Here is a 22046-nt window from a genome sequence, read left to right as displayed (position 1 = left end):
CATCAAAACAGACTTTCGTCACGTATGGAAATTCAGTAACCCTAATTAGGTCAGTTACTTTTGTGACATTTTGTGAGTGTATATATGCAGCAGATATTAAAACACGCAAGTTCAAGAACACAAAGCATTCACGGTTTGTTTTCAGCTCAACTGGCCAATACTGTCAAGGGGTTTAGCGGTTTAGCAACTTAGCAGTTTAGCGTCTAGCATACACCCTACTCTAGCAAGCTAACATGCTCACTGGTGAACTGTCTGCTAACCTTCTGAAAGGCAATCATAACCACTTTGCTTGCCATCCACTTACTAACTAGCAAAGCAGTCATACTGGAGAGATGCTGGCAAGCGATCCTGACAAGTCATCAGAATTGATTTTTGTCGCATATGGAAATTCAATCACCCTCATATGGTTGGCTTCTCTAAGTGACATTTTGTTTCATGCCTGACAAGAGTATCATAGAAGTGAATAGTCTTATTATACCAATAGCGAAAAACAGGAAAAACAGTTGTAACGTTAAACAGTATTGCCTGAAGTTACACCTTCACTTTTTCTGCCAAGTGAAGTACTTTAGCAATGTCTATGCAACTCAGGGCACACCCAATTACAGTACTTTGTTATGAAAATAGGATAAAATTCACTGAGTAGCATAACTGATGCAATATCTGAAATAGCAGTGCCTGACGGGCATTCATATCAGCGTCCGCCATTTCTGCTGTATTCTTAGCAGGCGAAGCCATCAGAATGATTGACAACGTTCACTCTCTGCATCTCTGCTGCCTAAGCAAAGCTCTCATGATCGGCAATGGGGATCATTTAGGCCGTAACGTCCAAATTGGTTAGGTTAGGTTGTAAAGTCGTTTGCCATTTTGGACGTTACGGCCGAAATGACCAGAATCCAAAGGTGTAGGTGAGAGTTTGGTGTGGGTGTAGTTAAGGAAGTAGGAGTGGGAAGAGTCAGGCTAGGGAACTGATAATCTGCTTATTATAATCCCTTCAGCCCAGCAATGTATTTTATAGGGTAGTTTATTCATGCTCGCCATATGATTTTATTCAGTTGAGGAAACATGTACTGAGGAGGTTAATGTGGGCTGTATCAAATGCCCCAAGTCTGAATATCGCCTGTGCTCAGTTAAAACGACTGCCAAGTTAAAGTCGTATGAAGTGTGGTATAAACAATTCAATGGATGGTACTGAGGACCATTTACTGTATGAGAGTGACAGTGAAACAGTGATGATGACTGAGGTGATGACTTCCAGTGATGCTTCAGGACTTGGGGGAAGTAGTGATGAATTCTCAGGATTTGAAGACGAGTGAAATTTTCACCATGTCAGTAATATGAAGTGAATATAGGTTTTAGGTAATCATGACAGATGCAACCATGGAAAATTTAGGATCAATGGTGCTGTACACCTTTAGTCTTGCACTGACGATGTTTGGATGAATAAATTGTTTGAGATGTTTCATGTCCTTAAGTAATGATATTTATATTGAACAACCAAATACATTTTGATGTTTTTGGCATATAATAAAGCCACTGGGTACTCCAAAACTGACTGATGTAAATGTTTCAGAGGCGAGCGAATGTTGCATGTGGTGTGTACATGTGTGCGTGTGTGTGTGTACCATAGCGATTAGGAGGCAGCAGTGTTAAGACCAAAAATGGATGTTTTCACAGTACTCGAATGTTTTGAGATGGATTTCTGTTTTTAGCAAATTCTGGTAAGAGAAATATGCATTTTTAATTGTTGATGCTGCAAGGAAAACAGCTGACAGTAAGGGAGTGATACTGGGAGAAGAGGGTAGAGACAGTTGTCTAGCGCTTGGGATGCAGCAGTGTTGCTAAGGGATAGTTTCACCATTCTCGACATGTTTTGAGATGAATGTCTGTTTTTAGTAAATTGTGACCAGTGACGAACGTATTTTTAACTGTTAATGCTGCAAGGGAAACATCGCTGACAGTGAGGAAGTGATACTGAGAAGAAGGGGTAGAGACTGCTGTCTTGCGACTGGGAGGCAGCAGTGTTACTAAGGTGTAACAATGGATGTTTTCACCATACTAAGTATGTTTTGAAATGAATGTTTATAGTAAATTATGATCAGTGAAGCATGCATTTTTAATTGCTGATGCTGCAAGGCAAACATAGCTGACAGTGAGGGAGTGATGCTGAGAGAAGAGAGTAAAAACAGCTGTCTATCCTGTTCCCAAGCAGCCTTGCTATATTGAACTTTGGTTGTAAAACATTGTAATTTGTGTATTTACAAGTGCTACCATTTTATATTATTTGTGGAGGTAATTACAGGTTAGTTAGAGTGCATGATTAATGATAGTAGTCGTCTGATATTGTGCTTGAGTCAAGGCAATGTGAGGAAATTCCGTAACAGGTGTGGAATATGACGGGGTTCTTTTAGGATAAATGAACTGATGTGAACATTCATTGTATTTTACGTTTTCGTCAGTGAATGAAAGAATAGAGTTTATTGACTTCATCTGTGGTTTTAAATTCATAAAATATTAAAAACAGTGTTTATATCAGCTTACTGATACATATTTATCAACAAAGTTGAGATGGCCTTGTGGTTTGAAGTCACGTTTTGTTAAGACGGGGTTTTGTTTTCTCTTTCCTGTATCATTCTTTGTACATAAAAGAAGAGACTAAAGGATGATGAGCAGTACTGAATAGATTCTGAAAGGTGAGTGTTGTATCTAAGTGATAGTGGCTCATATCAGTCACGTTTTGTCAAGAAGGGGCATTGTTTTCTTTTCCTGTAACATTCTTTGTATATAAAAAAAAGAAACCAAAGGCTGATGATCAGTAATGAATAGATTCTGAAAGGTGAGTGTGTATCTGTGTGGTAATGGCTCTTATCAAGAAACCTTACTGCAGTCTTGGTTGGGGCAAACTTTTTTTTCACAGAACTGCCCTGCCAGAATTAGGGCGCGTCTTTCACAATGCTGCGTCTTACATGCCGCGAAATACGGTAAGTGCTCGTAGAGAGGTTGATGATGGGAATGGTTGCTGATATGAGGGCTGTGAGAGGACAATGTGGAAGTCTATCAGATCACATGATTGTGGTATGCAGCATCAAGCTGAGAGGAGTGAGGTGGACCAGGAGAGCGAGGAGCAGTCAGGGAGATATACTGAAGGTCAAGAAGCTGAGGATCAAAGAAATGGCAGATGAATACAGGACCAATGTAGGGGAGAAGGTAGAATCAGTGAACTGGAATGAAGTGGATCTGGACAGCCTGTGCATATTAGGACTGCTTGGGTAGGAATGCTAAAGTGGGGTGTGGTGTGGCAATAGTAACAACAAAGAAGAAAGGTAAGGCATGATGGGACGAGGAGGTTAAGAGAGCAGTGGAGGAAAAGAGGGAAGAAGTGGCTAGAGAGGTTACAGGACAGCAGTTCAACTGAAATAAAAACTGAATATATTGAGACCAAGAAGCACGCAGAGAAAATAGTGATGAGGAAAAAGAAGGAGGTAAATGATGACCTAGGGAGAAAAATGAATGCAAATTACTCTGAAAACAGGAAGTTATTCTGGAAAGAGGTGCGGAAATGTAGAACTGAAAGCGGAAAGAAATGTGAAGGTGTGACGGATGCATGTGGTAGACTATTAACCCATGGGGATAAAATAAGGACCAGATAGAAAGACTATTTTGAACGCCTGATGAATAGGAATAGAGATGGCAGAGCCACTGTAAACATGACTGGTTTTGGGGGTGTGCAGAGAAGGATTGTAGTGCCAGGAAACATGACACTCGCACAGGTGAAGAAAGCGCTGTGAAGAGGATGAAAAATGGGAAAGCAGCTGGAGTTGGTGAGGTGTATGCAGAGATGATTAAGTGCACCAGAGAGAGTGGAATGAAGTGATTGTTGGAGATATGTAAGAAGGCATGGATGAGTGAAACTGTGCCTGCAGAGTGGAAAAAATTGTACCCCTGTACAAAAATAAAGGTGAGCAAAGTGGGTGCAAGAATTATCGTGGCATAAGTTTACTGAATGTTGTGAGGAAGGTATACGGAAGAATTATTATAGAGAAAGTAAGAGAGATATCAGAAGTCCTGGTGAGTGATGAACATGGTGGCTTTAGGAGTGGCAGTGGATGTGTGGATCAAATATCAAATATTTGTGGTGAGACACATAGTGGAAAAGGCTTGTAAGAAAAACTATAAGGTGTTTATAGCATTTATGGATCTGGAAAAAGCTTACGACAAAGTAGACAGAGAAGGATTGTGGAAAGTTTTGCACACGTACGGTGTAGATGGTAAGCTGCTAGGTGCCATCAAGAGATTTTATGATGGTAGTGAGGCATGTGTAAGGGTAAATGGGCATCTAAGTGAATGGTTCATTATCAGTGTGGGTGTGCAACAAAATTGTGTGATGTCCCTGTGGTTGTTCAATATATACAGTATATGGATGGGGTGATGAAAGGAGTAAAAAAACAAGTAATGGAGAGAAGGATGGCATTGGTATTGAATGGTGATGGATGGAATATCTCAAATTTGTTGTATGCTGATGCTGCAGTACTGCTTGCAAATACCGGACAAGAACTTGCTAGACTATACTCCATTTCACCAAGTTTCGCACCATCAGTGCTGTCGTCAATGCCTGGTAGTATTGATGTAAATCCTCTGCACTGGGTAAACTTCTATGTATTACCTTAAGAACCAATATATAAAGACAATACTAAAAGGTATATCCACTACTGAGGACCTTTATCAATGCTACAGGTCTTGATGACATCACTGATGGTGCCAGACTTGGCGAATGGAGTATAGTGTAGAATTTTGCTGATATCTATGAGAGTCATGTCTTGAGAGTAAATGTAGAAAAGAGTAAAATGATGGTAATCGAGAGAGAAGGTGACTCCCAGTGTGATGTTACAGTGATTGGAGACAGACTGGAATTGGTGAGAGAGTTCAAATACCTAGGTACACTGATAGAAAAGAGAGGAAAATATATAAAAGAAGTGGAAAGTAGTGTGACACAAGGAAGGGATGTAGCTGGTGCCATGAAGGCCTTGATAAGAAACAGAGGCTTGAGTGTTGCAGCTGCATGAGGCTTACATGAACGAGTGTTAGTGCCAACTTTAACATGTGGGTGTGAGACTATGATGTCATGAAAATGAAAAGTCAAGAGTGAGAGCAGTGGAGATGGGACTGCTGAGGAATATACGTGGAGTGCAGAGAGTGGATAGGATACGAAATAATGTGATTTGTAAAAGATACAGAGTGAGGAACCTGTGGACACCAGAATCGAAGAGAGCGTACTGAGATGGTATTGTCATGTGGAGAGAATGGATAACAACAGAGTGATGCAAAAGGTATATCTGAGAGAATTTGAAGGAGGGAGGAGGTGAGGTAGGCCAAGGAGAAGATAGAATGATACAGTGGATGAGTGTGTGAGGAGGAGAGGTATGGAAGCCAGTGAAGCTAGGGGACTGATAAGAGATTGAGCCAGCTGGATGAATGTTGCGAGAAGAAGTGCATGATCAGGGATTTGGAACCCCTTTTTAACATGATGGAGTCCGGACTGACTCTATCAAATACGTTTATGTGAAGCTACAGAATGTGGTGAAAGTTCTTAGTGTATCACATAAAGCCACGATTCCAGGGACTTGAATGGTGAGTGAATGGAAGTATGGCCCACTGGATTGGGCAAATTTGGGCTGTCTGGATGTTGCTACTCCTCACCCTGCCCTAGGGTGGGAAAGGAGATTCGGATGATGATGACAAAGGAAAAGGGGGAAAAAGAAGTGTGTGGTAATCATATGGGCATTTTTCTTCTTAGTGTAAGATGAAAAGTATATGGCAAGATGCTTATTGACAGCTGGGGAAATAACACAGGAATTAGTTGGAGAAGAACACGGAGGTTTTAGGAAGGAAAGAGGTGTGTAGACCAGATATTAATTCTAAGGGCTGTAATGGAAAAATATTTTGAGAAGAGAAAGAAGTTGTATGTGGCCTTCATGTATTTGGAGAAAGCATATGATACTGGAGATACATCATCATCATCCGGACCTCCTTTCCCACCTTAGGGCAGGGTAAGGAGTAGCAATGTCCAGACAAATTTGCCCAATCCAATAGGCCATGCATCCATTCACTCACCATTCATGCCCTCAAAATCCTGGCTCTACCTGATATGCTAAAAACATTCACCATGTTCTGTACCTTCACATACACATATCTGACACAGTCAATCCAGACGCTGTCATGTTAAAAAGAGGTGCCAAATCCCTGATCATGCACTTCTCTTCACAATATTCATCCAGCCAGCTCGATCTCGTCAGTCCCCTAGCCTCACCAACTTCCAAACCACTCTTCCTCACACACTCATCCACTATATCCCTCCACCTTCTCCTTAGCCTACCTTGCCTCCTCCCTCCTTCAAATTTGCTCAGATATACTTTTTTCACTACTCAATTATTATTCATTCTCAGTACACTCTCTTCAATTCTGGTGTCCACAGACTTCCTCACTCCACATCTTTCACAAATCACACTATTTTGTGTCCTACCCACTCCTTGTACTCCTAATACATTCCTACGGAGTCCCATTTCCACTGCTGTCACTTTTGACTTTTCATTTTCATGCCACACCATAGTCTCACATCCGTATGCTAAAGCTGGCACTAACACTCCTTCATGCAAGCCTCGTGCAGCTGGAACACTCAAGCTTACGTTTATCATAGCTACTTTCCTGGCTTGTGTCACTCTACAGCTACCCCAAAGTGACTCAGGACCTCTCTCCACAAGGTATTAAAAAAAAAGAAATCACAGTATATCACAATGTTTGATCATGAAATTCCAGTCATTAATATGAAATCATGTTTCCCTTGTTTTTCAGGACCAGTTGGATGCATTTTGGCATGGAATCACTTAGAACTCTAAAGTAATCTAAGGACATTTCTTTGCACCAAACATTTGTCAGTTCAGTCTTGATTTTTTTTTTTTTTTTTTTTTTTAATGCGAGGAGGAAGGAACCAAAGTCTGAGCCTGCAAAGTGTTCCTTCCCCCCCCCAAAAAAAAAAAAAAAAAAAAAAAAAAAAAAATATATATATATATATATATATATATATATATATATATACAGTATATATAAAAGAGAGCCACATTAAAGATCCATTTTGAGATGCCTGGACACACTGCACTTGAAGACTGGAGATCATAGGAAGTAGGAAATTCAAACAGAGAGAGACAGTTCCAGAGTTGGCGTGTAGCATAAATGAAGGATTGGGAGTAGGTTAACTCTTGCATTAGAGAGTTGGACAGAAAATGGAAGAGAGTTTGTTGCTAGACGAGTGCTATGCACCTGTCATAGAGGTGGAGGGATGCAAGCAGACAGTTCAGAGGAGCAGTGACCATTGAAGTAGCGACAGAAAAGAGATAAAGATCCAACAGTGTGGCTAAGAGACAGGTTGAAGGGGGCCAGTAAGAGGAGGAGAGCTGATGAGACGAATAGCCTTTGACCCCACCCTATTAAGAAGAGCTGTATGTAGAATGCCTCCCTACATATGGAAGTTGTACTCTAAACATGGGCGAAAAAAACCGTGTATAAAGTCAACAACTGTGCAGGGGTAAAGAGGGCATGGAGTTGGCTTAGCACACCAAATCTCTCGGAAGCAGATTGTACAAGAGATGTAATATGATCTTTCCAAGATAAGTCTCGTGTGAATGAAACCCCAAGGATGTTCAAGGATGATGCAGGATTGAGCTTGATATTATTAATCATTAGAGGGTACGCCTGTGGAATATTTTGACGGGTTGATAGGTGTAAAAACTGAGTCTTTGATGCATTAAAAACAACAAGATTATTTTTACCCCACTCAGAGAGATGAGCCAAGTCAGACATTAGGTGTGCCATAGCCTCATCCCTTGTTTGTTGAAGTAACTACTGAGATGGACGTTGCAGAAACCGAATGGAAAGGTGAAGGGCGGAATCATTAACGTATGCGTGGACAAGATTAGATGTACAGCTTAGAAGATCATTTATGTATAAAAAGAAGAGAGTTGGTGATATGTCAGAGCCCTGAGGAACACCACTGTTGATAGATCTAAGAGAAGAATGATGGCCGTGTACAACAGCAGCTACAGAACAACAAGAACGGAAGCTATAGATGAAGGCATAGACAGAAGGATAGAAACCATAAGAGGGCAGTTGGAAATTAAAGATTTATGCCAGACTCGACTGAAAGCCTTTGACATGTCAAGTGCAATGGCAAAGCCTTTGCCAAAGTCCCAAAAGGTGGATGACCAGGGGTCTGAAAGGTAGGTGAAATGGGAGAAATGGAGTTCCCCCGAGCTAAGCCCTGTATTGGACTATATAGCCCCGCTAGGGTTACAGGAGCGAGCTACCACTCCCGGCACGGCAGCCCGGGCGAGGCTCGAACTCGCAATCCCCTGATTACGAGTCCAGCGCGCTACCACTGTGCTACCGCGCCCCCCTGAAAGGTAGGTGAGAAGATTGCCAGTGGAGCATCCATGACAGAACCCATACTGATGGTCAGAAAGAAGGTTGTGATAGGAAAGATGCTTTAAAATTTTTCTGTTAAGAACAGACTTGAAAACTTTTGAGATACAGGATGTTAAAGCAATTGGACGATAGTCAGAGGGTTGGGAATGGTCACCCTTCTTTGGGACTGGCTGAATGAGAGCTAACTTCCAGCAAGAAGGAAAGGTACAGGTTGAAAGACAAAGGCAAAAGAGTTTACCTAGGCAGGGTGTAAGCACAAAAGCACAGTTCTTGAGGACATCAGGAGGGACTCCATCAGGCCCTTATGCCTTAATAGTAATGAGGCCAGTGATGGCAGGAAATACATTAGCTGAAGAAATTTTAATGTCAGCTATGAGGAAATCAGATGGGGGACGTGATGGAGAAACAGCACCAGAATCATCTAAGGTGGAATTGAAGGAGAAAGTCTGAGCGAAGAGATCTGCTCTATCAGTAGAAAAAATAGTTACAGAGCCATCAGAGTAGAAAAGAGGAGGGAAGGATGATGAGGTAAAGTTGTTAGAAGGGTTTTTGGCAAGGTGCAAGAAGGAGTGGGAAGAATTCGAGTTGGAGTGTTGAAAGCATTTAGTACAGATGAAATTATTTTTAGCAGAGCGAGGAACAGACTTAGCATGATTCCAGTTGGGTGTCTTCTTTTTTGCCGTGATTTTCTTCATCTCTGCCCGGCAGTTTTCTATTGGATTTAGATCCGGACTGTTGCAAGGCCAGTCAAGGACCTCAATCCGATTATCCTGAAGCCATTTTGTCATCTTCCTCGACTTGTGACATGGAACTGAATCGTGCATGAAAACGTCGCACCCATGAATTGCAAAAATGTTTAACAAATGATCTTTCAGAACTTGAATGTACCAGCCACCATTCATCATCATGTCTTCAGGAAGAAAGTAGAGGCCTCCCCTTCCCATTTCACCTGAGAAACATCCCCATAACATTACTGATTGTGGGTGCTTAACAGTCGGCACCGTGTAAGCAGGGTCATATCGACTACGGGAGGCAGGGCAACAAACCTTGGCAGAACGCACCTGGAACACTTGAAATGTGCTCTCATCGGAAAACATAACTTTTCTCCACTCATCCGAAGTCCAGTGTGCATACTTCTTGGCAAACTAAATGCGCTGCTTCTTCGTGCAGTCAGTGAGAAGCGGTTTCTTGGCTGCGATGTGGTTTGGCAAACCCAGCTCCTTCTGCAAGCAGTGTTGGATAATTTGAATTGAGATGTCTTGCAACAGGTGGGGATGCATTCTCTTCAATTCTGCTGCTGTTAGTCGAGGATTCTTGATTACTTCCCTCTTCAGAAGCATATCTGTAATTCTGGAAGTTGTCCTTTCTTTCCACCCCCATGCTTGTGCTCTGGTACAACATCAGGTGGCAGGCTGCGTGCTGCAGCAAGAATCTTCATGACGGTCGACTTTGTGCATCCAGTATGTTCACAAATTGTGTTGATAGGGACATTATCCCGCCTCCATGCAATGTTACAGACCCTCTCATCTCTTGAGCTGTACTTTCCACGCATGACAACTCGACTCTAAGAAAATAACAGGTCAAACAGCAATGCATATGAAAAAAGAGGGAGATGCAAGCTCAGAGCGACGGGAACACATACTCCCACTCTCGTTTCTGGGCAAGCACTGATGTGCTGAGTGTTTCACCACCTCCTGCCAACACCAGAGGAGTTGCCAGTTACTTTACCCAAAAAATTCACTTGGTAGAGGTGGAAACACAAAGCAAAGAAGACAACTGTCCCATAGCAGTTTTGTGTGTAGGTCCTAGGTCAATTTGCGGTGGGTGTACTTTACACTTCTTTTGCACATTTTCCTCTTTTTTCTATCACTGTACTAAGGTATTTGAACTCTCTCACCAATTCCAGCCTCTCTCCACTCACTAACATTGCACTGGAGTCATCCTCTCTGTCAGTAACCATCACTTTACTTTTTTCTACATTTACTCTCAAGGCATGACATAGACATCAGCAAAACTCTACACTAGTCTACCAAGATCTTGTTCGGTATTTGCAAGTATTACTGCATCATCAGCATACAACAAATTCGAGATATTCCATCCATCACCATTCACTGCCAACGCCATCCCCCTCTACATTACTTGTGTTTTTACTTCTCTCATCACCCCATCCATATATATATATATATATTCAACAATCATGGGGACATCACACAACCTTGACGCACACCCACACTGATCGTGAACCACTCACTTAGATGCCCATTATCTCTAACTTTATAATAATTCTTCGATATACGTTCCCCACAACACTTAATGTGTTTATGCCACACTAATTCTTGCACTCACTTCGCTCACATTTATTTTTGTACATGGGTACATATCACAGCCTTTTTCTACTCTGCTGGCACAGTTTCAATCATCCATGCCTTCTTAAATATCTCCAACAAGCACTTCATTCTGCTCTCTCCATTACACTTAATCATCTCTGCATACACCTCATCAACTCCAAAGGCTTTCCCACTTCTCAGCCACTTCACAGTGCTCTTCACCTGTGCAAGTGTCACATTTCATGGCACCGCATTTCTTCTCTGTACATCCCCCAAACCAATCATGCTTACAGTGGCTCTGCTCTCTCTATTCCCATTCATCAGGCTTTCAAATATTCTTTCCAGCTGGTCCTTACTTCATCCCCATGGGTTAATAGTCTACCACCTGCATCCTTCACACCTTCACATGTCTTTCCGCTTTCAGTTCTACATTTCCGCACCTCTTTCCAGAATAACTTCCTGTTTTCAGAGTAGTTTGTGTTCATTGTTTTTCCTAGATCATCCTTTATCTCCTCTTTTTTTCTCTTCACTAGTCTCTTTACGTGCTTCTTGTTCTCAATATGTTCAGTTCTTATTTCAATTGAACCGCTGTCTGGTAACCACTCTAGCCACTTCTTCTTTTCCTCCACTGCTCTCTTAACCTCTTCATCCCAGCATGCCGTACCTTTCTTCTTTGTTGTTACTCTAGCCACACCACACACCGCTTTAGCATTTCTAACTAAGCAATTCCTATATGCATTCCACAGGCTGTCCAGATCCAATTCATTTCAATTCACTGATTCTAACTCCTCCCCTACTTTGGACCTGTATTCATTTGCCAATTCTTTGATCCTCAGCTTCTCAAAATTCAGTCTATCTCCCTTATTGCTCTCTCTCCCCTGGTCCACCTCACTCCTCTCAGATGATCTTGCATACCACAATCATATAATCTTGACAGACCTCCATATCGTACTCTCACCACCCTTGTATCAGCAACCATTCCCAGCATCGACCTTTCTATGAGCACGTAATCAATCAGGCTCCTTTCAACACAATCCCTGTTCCCTGTATACCATGTATATTTATGTACATTTTTGTGTTTGAAATATGAGTTACAAATGCACAACCTCCTTTCCTGACACGTAACCTTCAGTCGCTTCCCATTATCATTTTCTCCTGGTACTCCATTACAACCCACTATGTTATCCTCAGGACCAGTGCCTAATCTTCCATTCATACTGCCCATTATGATCACTTTATAGCTCCTGGGCATTTCCCCCACCAATTCATCCAGCTCATTCCAAAACCTGTCCTCACACGGTGCATACCTTACAATCACCGCCACTTTTACCTTCTCTAACTTGAACTTGACATACATACATCTCGAGCTGACACAATTGTAATCTCTCATTCCACTCTGCCATTCGCCATTCATCAACAAAGCAACTCCTTCCTTGCATCTTCCTTGCCCAATCATGCCCAATCTTACACATTTCACACCCTCCCACTCCTCCATTTCACACCCTTTCATCTTTGTTTCATACAATTCCATCACGGCATATCTTGCACTCTTGAACACATTCATCTTCCACTCTCTTGCTCTCCTCATTCACACCTCTCACATTTCACATGGCCGTGCAAATCAGCCCATTTGGTTGGGGCCCTGGGCAGGTAACCTATTGGACCCTCTGAGGCTCATCGAAACAACTACCATGATTAAGTGACTTTAGATAAGGGAATCTGGGGGACACTTAACCCGGCCAAAAACCACAGTTATATGGTTACCACTCAGTATAGTAAATGGTTTCCTGGGTACAGGAAACCATTTGGCTTGTCACACAGTGTAGAGACCATAAGGCATCCCTACACTGAGCGAGTGGATGATGGGTGCCCCCATCCACCAAATGTGGATAGACATGGAAGGTTGAAAATATTAAAAATATATGGAGCAAATGAGAAGCTGTTGAGTGTTGTGAAGAGTATGTATAAGGGCACTAAGGCTGCAGTGTGTGTGTGGATGGTAAAATGTGTGAATTTTTCAATCCGAATGCTGGACTGAAACAGGGCTGTGCCATGTTCCCATGGCTGTTCAAGCTGTATATGGATGGGGTTATAAATGATATACAAAGTAGGGCAGTGGATGTTGGTGCAGCCCTAATGACAGAAGGCTGTGCCAGGAAACTTCCTGCTCTGTTGTGCAGAGTGAAGACGAAAGGGAACTGCATGGCATGGTGAATAAGTCTGGGAAACGATGTATGATACGGAATATACGTATGAATGTATGGAGGAGTAAAGTTGTGGTCTTTGGAAGAAATGAAGTTACTGAGTGCACAGTGAGGTTGGATGATGAGGAAATGGAAAATGTGATCACATTTAAGTACTTGGGTAGTGTGATGAGTAAGGATGGAAGTTTAGGGGATGAAGCACTTGAAAGTGTACAACAGGGAAGATAGGCAGATGGTTCTTTGACAGAAGTGATAAGAAATAGGAATGTGAGCATGTAAGTAAAAAAGTCACAGCATGATAGTACCATATTGTGATACCAACTCTTAGAAATGGAAGTGAAGCTTGGACCTTCTTGGAAGGACACAACTCAAGAGTGAAAGCAGTGGAAATGAGTTATCTGAGAGAAGCATGTAGAATTGTATGGAAAGACAGAGTGACAAATGAGGAAGTGAAGGAGCACCGTGGTGTGGACATGGATGTGATAGAAAGCATTAGGAGCAACACACTGAGGTGGTTTGGCCATGTGGAGAGGATGGATAGCAAGAGACTAATGAATAAGAGCACGTGAGTGAGGTGGAGGGAGGGAAGAGGGAAGATGAGACCAAGGATGAGATGGAGGGCTGGAGTGTAGCCGTATATGAGAGAGGAGGGTGTGAGATGGGGGGAGGGTAACAAAATGGTGGAGGACAGGGTGACATGGAGGCAATTTATTTGTGGCCACCCCTTACAGGATTAAGGTGTCTAGCTATAGGTAGACAGATAGACTGACAGAGAAACAGTTAAAATGCAGTTATATAATAATACCTCATCTACCTGTCTCCCAAGAGGACTGTATACTGAGGGTGATGAGCAACTTCAGTCTGCAGTCAAATGGGTTCACATTCAGATGCTCCTGGTAATATAACTACAACTACAGTGAATCCTTGAAATATGAAAACTCGAAGTACGAATTTCCGATGGTACGAAAGCGATAAATGTAGGATAAATTCCACAATACGAAAGTATCTGTCTCGATGGTACAAAAAAAGATATGAGAAGAAATAAGAAAAATTCAAAATGGGCGCGCTGCACAGCGCCGCGCTCACTTGCGGCGAGAAAACGAACTAACCCCTCTCTGGTAAACACATTTTCGTGTGCTTCTCAGTCGAGTCACGTCTGTCCTCTTCTCTCAGCTCTGCTGTACGTTACGCTGTTTTTCGCTGTTCTTCACTTTTTCGTATTTTCACCATGCCTCCCAAGCGCCCTGCATCATCTCCAGCATCCGGGGTACCAGGTGCAAAGAAGAAACAGCATTGTACTCTCACTCGAGAGGAAATTGGAAATAATAAGTGGCCACAAGGTGGGGCAGGGAGTCTTAGAGATTGGGCGAGCTTTAGGCCTTGCACCATCAACCGATGGGACTGTGACGAAGAAAAAGGAAATGTACAAGAAGAAGGCCACCTCCTTCTCTTCATCTTCAGCCGCCTGCCAAGCCACGAGGACCCACAGTTTTCGCATGGACTTAGCACCATATCAACGACACAAATCTCCAGCTGCAGCACAGGTCTATATTTAACTGTACAGTGTACTAATACTACAATAATTCGTTGTATGTTTTATTTTCTTATGTCTATACAATAGTATAGTACAGTGAGTCCTCGAAATACAGAAGGGATAGGGACCAAAAAAAACTTACGTAATCCGAAATTTTGTATATCGGAATGATTTTCCCCATTGAAATATACATATAAAGGGGGGGATGCGTTCCAGGATCCCCTTGGACCCCCCACTAAAACTTTACCCCTCCTATTTAGAAGTATGCAATACACGTATACAGTACAATACTATTGTACAGACATAAAAAAATAAAACATACAACTAATTACTGTAGTATTAGTACACTGTACAGTACTGTACTGTTAAATATAGACCTGTGTTGCGGCTGGAGATTCATGTCGTTGATATGGTGCTAAGTCACATGGAGGGACCCTATTGCTCCTCTGGTACTTCCTCGACTGGTGCAGGTGTTTTTGAAGCTGTTGATGGTGCTGGTGCAGGTGGTTGTGATGCCGGCTGAACACCTGGAGACTCCAAGGCTGACGAAGGAGTGGGGTGATGCTGGGAGGAAGTTGAGGGAAGTGGAGCAGGAGGAGCTCGTGGTACAGCAGATGCTGCAGGCCGAGCCTTAGGAGCAAAAAAATCAGTGACTTTGCGTTGCTTGGCCGCTGATTTTTTGGTTCGAAGAAGCTCTTCATAACATCTCACCACATCCTTGACAGCATTGAGCACCTTGTAGCTTCTGTCCATCCCTGGGTCAAGCTGAAAGGCCACCTCCATAGCTTGCTCAAAGGAGTCCAGAATCTTTTCAAGTGCTGCAATGGTCTGGGTGGGTGGGACTGGAGAGTCAGGCTCTGGAGCATCTGTCCTCGTCTCCTCCAACTCCAGGAGGTCCTCAGTAGAGAGCTCCTGGTCGTGAGACTCCACAAGGTCCGTTATGTCCTCTGGCCTCAATTCCTCTCCACCATCTCCTAGCGCAGCCTCATTGGCAAGGGCAGCAATCTCTTTGTCGAGGTCGACAGGATCGGGCACTGCAAAACCAGTGAAGTCATGCACTGCCTCTGGCCACAGTTTCCTCCAAACAGCATTCATAGTAGAAGACGAGATCTCCCGCCACGCTTCATCTATCATCTGAAGGCCTTCTTTGATATCAAAGGCCTTCCAGAAATCCTGCGGTCCATTGGCTCTGCCTTCCCGTTGAGCATGCAACAGCAAATGCATGGCTCGTCTTGTGTAGTATCATTTGAAGGTGGCAATCACCCCCTGATCACATGGCTGCAACAGCGATGTGATGTTCAGGGGAAGGAAAACTACCTGCACGTTATCATACCAGTCGACCATGGTTGGTGGATGTGCTGGAGCATTGTCGACTAGCAGCAGGGCCCTGTTCGCTAGGTTGTTAGATTTGGTGTAGCGGGAGATGAAGCAGGAGAAATAGTTATAGATATAGTCGTGAAAGATTGAAGAAGTGACCCATGCTTTTTTGGAGGACTTCCAGTAGACGGGCAGAGAAGGCTTTGATGTGTTTTTCAGTGCCCGGGGGTTTTCGTAGCTGTAGACCAGCAGTGGTCTAAGCTTAACATCACCCTCTGGATTGCCCCCTAAGGCCAAAGTCAGCCGATCCTTTGCCGCCTTGAATCCCAAAGCAGACTTTTCATGCTTGAAGATGTAGGTTCTGCGAAAAATACAGTCCTACCTTATGTCCGTCTAATGAGACCTCGAGCGTATTCAGAAATCTAATCAAAACATGAGGCATTTATTTTATTTTGTTTCGCTGTAAAATTTGCCCGTAACATCGCTTTTAAGACACACATGCATAATTTTTACTTCCTTCTAACGGCAGGCACTGTAATTACGAAGTTGATTTCACTCCCAAAAATCACAGGCTTATCCTAACTCCTTCCAAGGAGACACACACACGCATGTTGGTTCTGTGAAAAACACAGTCGTATCTTAGACTTACCTCTGTCTAATGAGACCTTGAACCAGTTAAGAAATCTAACCTAAACATGGTGTATTTATGCTTTACTGTCATAAAATTTGCCTATAACATCAAATTTAAGACACACATGGATAAACTCAACTTCATTCAAATGGCAGGCAGTGTAATAATGAAGTAAATTTCACCCCTGAATAACACAGGCCTAACCTAATTCCCTCCAACGTGACCTTGCGCCTACCGAAAATAAATATGGAACATTTAGTTTTCATCCTTGTAAAATTTGCCTATAACATCATTTTTAAGACACACATGGATAAATTTAACTTTATTCTAATGGCAGGCAGTGTAATAATGAAGTAAATTTCACCCCTGAATAACACAGGCCTAACTTAACTCCCGCCAAAGTAACCTTGCGCCTACACCACATAAACATGGAACATTTAGTTTTCTATCTATCTATCTATCTATTGCCAGATGCCATAATCCCTTACTGGGTGGCCATTTGACTCTGTGTTATTTGTTTTACAGGGAGGGGCACTAACCCTCCACCAACCCACTTGACACGTAGGGAGCACGTGTGGTTTGGTTATATGGTTACCACCCAGCGTTGTAAATGGTTTCTTGGCTTACCGGAAACCATTTGGTTTGTCACTCAATGTAAAGCCACCTGTAACGGAAAGAAAAGCAATAAGTAGTGACAGGAAAGATGGGAGAAATAGGAAGAGAGGAGGGCAGGCACAGAAAAAGAATGATAAAGGCCATGGAAGAAGTAGGCAGCACTACACAGTTTTCATCCTTGTAAAATTTGCCTATAACATCACTTTTAAGACACACATGGATAAATTTAACTTCATTCTAATGGCAGGCAGTGTAATTATTAAGTAAATTTCACTAGAAAAGTTCAAAGACCTTTCGTAAACAAGGAGCATTTACAATTTACCCCAAAACATCATTTTTAAGAATAACCTGCATGAATTTTCCTTTAATGGCAGGACTACCCTTACACGTCCTACTGCCTTCCTTAAAACATGGCACTGCCTCCTCTACAGAAGGCAATGCTTCCCTTTACACATGGCACTGCTTCCTATGCACATAGCACTTTCTCACCGTAACCTGCCAAAAATTTACTTGTTAAACTTCGATTTAAGATATTTTCTTACCTGCTAGGCATTTTCTTCCAGTAGAGGCCAGTCTCATCAATGTTGAACACCTGCTTGGGGGAGTATCCTCCTTCCTCGATGATCTTCTTCAGGTGCTCTGGGAAGGAAGATGCAGCGTCGATATCAGCACTAGCAGACTCCCCTTGAATTCGAAAAGTGGTGAGACCGGCCCTCCTCTTGAAGCGTTCAAGCCACCCACGGCTGGCCTTAAACACCTCAGTCGAGGAATCACCAGGGGAAGGCACTGAAGGAGCAGTCCCAGAGTCGCTGGTGGTGGACAGCACTGGTGAAGAACTGCCTGCCTCTTCCTCTTCACCTAGGCTCTCCCAGATTTGAATAGCCCTTTCTTGAATAAGGGACAGAGACAAAGGGATGTTTTTCTGCCGGCAGTCCTCCATCCACACAATCAGGAGCTGCTCCATCCTCTCCATGCAACAGCTCCGGGTCCTCATGGCTTGGCAGGTGCCTGAAGATGAAGAAAAGGAGGTGGCCGTCTTCTTGTACATTTCCTTTTTCTTCGTCACAGTCCCAACGGATGACAGCACAAGGGCCCAATCTCTGAGACTCCCTGCCCCTCCTCGTGGCATCGTATTATCTCCAATTTCCTCTCAAGAGTGAGAGTACGATGCTGTTTCTTCTTGGCAGCTGGTTCCCCAGACGCTGGAGATGATGCAGGACACTTGGGAGGCATGGTGAAAATACGAAAAGGTGAAGAACAGCGAAAAACAACGTAACGTACAGTGAAGCTGAGAGGAGAGGACGGACATGACTCGACTGGGAAGAGCACGAAAATGTGTTTACAAGAGAAGGGTTAGTTCATTTTCTCGCCGCAAGCAAGCGCGGCGCTGTGCAGTGCACCCATTTTGAAATTTTCGTATTTCCTCTCATATCGTTTTTCATACCATCGAGACAGATACTTTCGTACTGTGGAATTTGTCCTACATTTATGGCTTTCGTACCTTCGGAAATTCGTACTTCGAGTTTTTGTATTTCAAGGACTCACTGTACTGTACACTCAACCCCCTGTTATCGCACCTAATTGGTCACAGGAAACGCGCGTGATAGCTGAATGCGTGATAGCTGAACTGAACAATCAATGGGAAAATTTCTAATTGGTTTTTTGGTGGCCCATTTTTCTAACTTTTAACCACTTTATGCCTACGATTTCCTGCCAATCTCTCCTCTAACATGAAATAAAGCATTATTATATTAATAATAACAGTATAATGAATAAATAAACAACATAAAAGGCCATCAAACTTTTATAAGGATTACGGCTTGGGTGGTTTGATGGGTTCCGAGGCTTGGGAGTGGCTTAGTTGCCGCCAGATCTCTTTGGCTGTCTCCACTTCTTTAGTGTCCACAGCTATAGGGGGTATCATATGGTACCTTATATCAGGAATGGCTGAGGAACATTTAAGTGGAACAAAACTAGCACGCTATCACACACGATCCTCACACTGTCGTCAGAGCCCTGTCTCAGTTGTAAACACGTGTTTACTTTATCGACATCACAGTTTTTTCGGCAAAAGAAATATTAACTCTTTATAAGGGTTTCAAAATGACTGATATTTATTCTAAAATACAATATTAATAAGTATTCAGCGTTAGGCTAAATTTCAATGCTGTAGTACGATATATTCTTTCGAGCCGAATGGGTTTTGGTCACTGTTTTGCCCGTCGTGTCCTCGGCAGGAATTCATTCAGATGCATTTGAAATGCCCGTGCTATAATCAGGAATTTTACCACGTTACCATTCCGATTAACCATTGTATCCTCTGCAAACCTCGTATGAAGTGCCGTGTGAATAAGTTTCGCTTAGCCTGTCTTCAAACTCGACGCATGATAGCGGTCTTCGGGTGCGTGATAGCATGTATGGTTGTGTATTTGATGTGTGCGTGATAGCAGATAAGTGTGACAGCTGAATGCGTGATGGCAGGGGGTTGAGTGTGTACGTGTATTGCATACTTCTAAATAGGAGGGGTAAAGTTTTAGTGGGGGGTCCAATGGGGTCCTGGAATGTATCCCCCCCTTTATATGTATACTTCAATGGGGAAAATCGTTCCGATATACGAAATTTCGGATTACAAAAGGTTTCTTTGGTCCCAATCCCTTTCGTATTTCGAGGACTCGCTGTACTCAAAATTAAGTACTTAATTACACCTATATAGGAACACATTACCACAATGAAAGGAATAGCTGTACATTATACTTTCTTCATTTTAACTTGCCTGAAACTGCCATCTCCCCATCTTGAATGTTGAGCTGTAACACCAGATTAACACTATAATATGGTGCTAATCACAAAGAAGTTCTATGGTAAGGATGCACACCAACAGTACTATTTCTTTCTGCCACTTACCTATGTGAAATAAGCTGCAAAAGGACAATAATCTGGTCAAGTTAAGGTGAAGCAACAGTAGGAATAATACTGAAATGGTCAAGTTAAGGTGAAGCAACAGTAGGAGTAATACTGAAAAAATAAATAATTACCTGCATGTGCTGAACAGCCTTGGTGGTTTGGTACATAATGGAACACACCTGACTCACTGGCAGAAGCTTACCATCCAGCAGTCTTAATGCATCAACCAGCGACCCACCTGTGAAGTTGTGAAATTGCATCAATTAGTATCATCACCAACTCAACCCTATTTCCAGTCCCAAAGCATCCACCTGTGACTAACATGAAGGTGTCAGTTTTGCAGGTACAGTATAAGGATCATCATCATCATCATCATCATCATCCCAACTTCTGTTTTCCCATCCAAAGATGGAGTGAGGTATGGTATAAAAACAAAAACGTAGAATGAGAACCAATCAACGGAACGCCCAATTAAATGAGTCATACTCCCACTGCTTCACCTGCTCCCAGAATCTTTAATCAGCCTCATATGCATCAGTCAGTTGTGTTAAACATCACCATCAATTAAACCAACAGTTTCAAAGTATAAAGCAGCAACCCACATGAAGCTGTCACATTGCAGATATAAGAGCTAGTTGTGTCAAATATCATCATCATCATCAACCCCTCTCTCTTTTCATCCAGGAGTATATATCATCATAGTCATCATCACCATCATCATAAGCACTGCCCTAACCCTCTTCCCAGCTAGCATTCTCAAAGTAGTTTTGTCATATGCCGTATATATCGTCACCATCATTGTCCTGACCTCTTTTTCACTGAAGAATGGAGTAAAGTAGGGCAAAGAGAAAAAAAATTAAAATCTGACAGAAGGCCTACTAAAAGTCCGTCAGTTAAATGGGCCACACTCTCATCCACTCACCCCTTATGCTCTCGGAATACAGTACTGGCTCCACCTCAAAGGCACCTGTCAATTGTGTTAAATATCACAAACAACCTAACAATCTTTCCATTCACATGCATCATCATCATCAATCACCACCATCAATTACCATCACCATCATCATCATCAACCATCACCACCACCACCACCCTAACTCTCTTTCCAACCAACAACTCTGAATTTTTCTTGTAAAAGAGTGAGATGCGTTAACATCATCATCAGCACTGGAGAGGGACACCTTCATATGGCAGCACTGATATAAATGGGTGACTCGATTGCCCTCCTAACCCTCCCCCCCATACAACCACTTGATACTCCTATCTTATGGCAGCAAACAGATGCTCCACTACATGTATGGACTGTTTCTTTCTATGGGATGATAACAGACATACTGATCTTTGTTTGGCCACATGGAGTGAGTAATGAAAGAGAGACTGATTAGGTGTGTGTGTGTGGGGGGGGGGGTATTACCCCCAAACTAATTTGAGGAAAATGGAATTACCTAAAAAAAAAAAAAAAAAAAAAAAAAAGGGCCATGTCTGTGTACACATCTGTCAATTGTACAGCAGCTAAGCAACAAATACCATGATACATGATATCGGTACATTGTTTGACACCTTGTTCCCTAAAACTTACATCATTTATGTGAAAAATCGGTAATATACTGCACGCATTACCTCTCATACCGCACGCATTACCCACCAAATTTTTTATTTATTCCATTTGGGGTAATTTACTCCTATTCCCTGACCTCTGATGTAATGGGATAGGGTGACAGGGAGGTCATTTGTCAGTAGTCATCTCTTTTAGGATCATGGTTACAGACAGACAGAAACACTGACAAACATACAAACAGAAAGATGGACAGATAGACAGAATGACAGATAGAAAGATAGGTAGAGATAGATACACAGGTAGAAAGGCAAGCAAAGACAGACATACAGATAGGTAGAAAGACAAGCACAGACTGACAGATACAGACAGGTAGAATGACAAGCAAAGATAGACAGGTAGAAAGACAAGCAAAGACAGACAGATACAGACAGGTAGAAAGACAAGCAAAGACAGACAGATACAGACAGGTAAAATGACAAGCAAA

The 22046-nt window shown here is 42.6% G+C and overlaps 1 protein-coding gene across 1 annotated transcript in view; it reads right to left on the bottom strand.

The window, feature by feature from the left end:
- Positions 1–22046, bottom strand: part of aux (cyclin-G-associated kinase) — a 462562-nt gene that overhangs the window by 428927 nt on the left and 11589 nt on the right. Inside the window, exon 4 of the mRNA XM_080283925.1 lies at positions 20136–20242. Within this exon, the coding sequence (XP_080140051.1) occupies positions 20136–20242 (107 nt within the window). The remainder of the gene's footprint in view (positions 1–20135; positions 20243–22046) is intronic.

The sequence above is a fragment of the Coenobita brevimanus genome, chromosome 99, assembly GCF_032717465.1.
Source record: "Coenobita brevimanus isolate Jiangsu-jjx chromosome 99, ASM3271746v2, whole genome shotgun sequence".
Taxonomy (NCBI): domain Eukaryota; kingdom Metazoa; phylum Arthropoda; class Malacostraca; order Decapoda; family Coenobitidae; genus Coenobita; species Coenobita brevimanus.
Note: the sequence above shows the minus strand (reverse complement) of the source record. Positions and strands in the feature narration are given on the sequence as shown.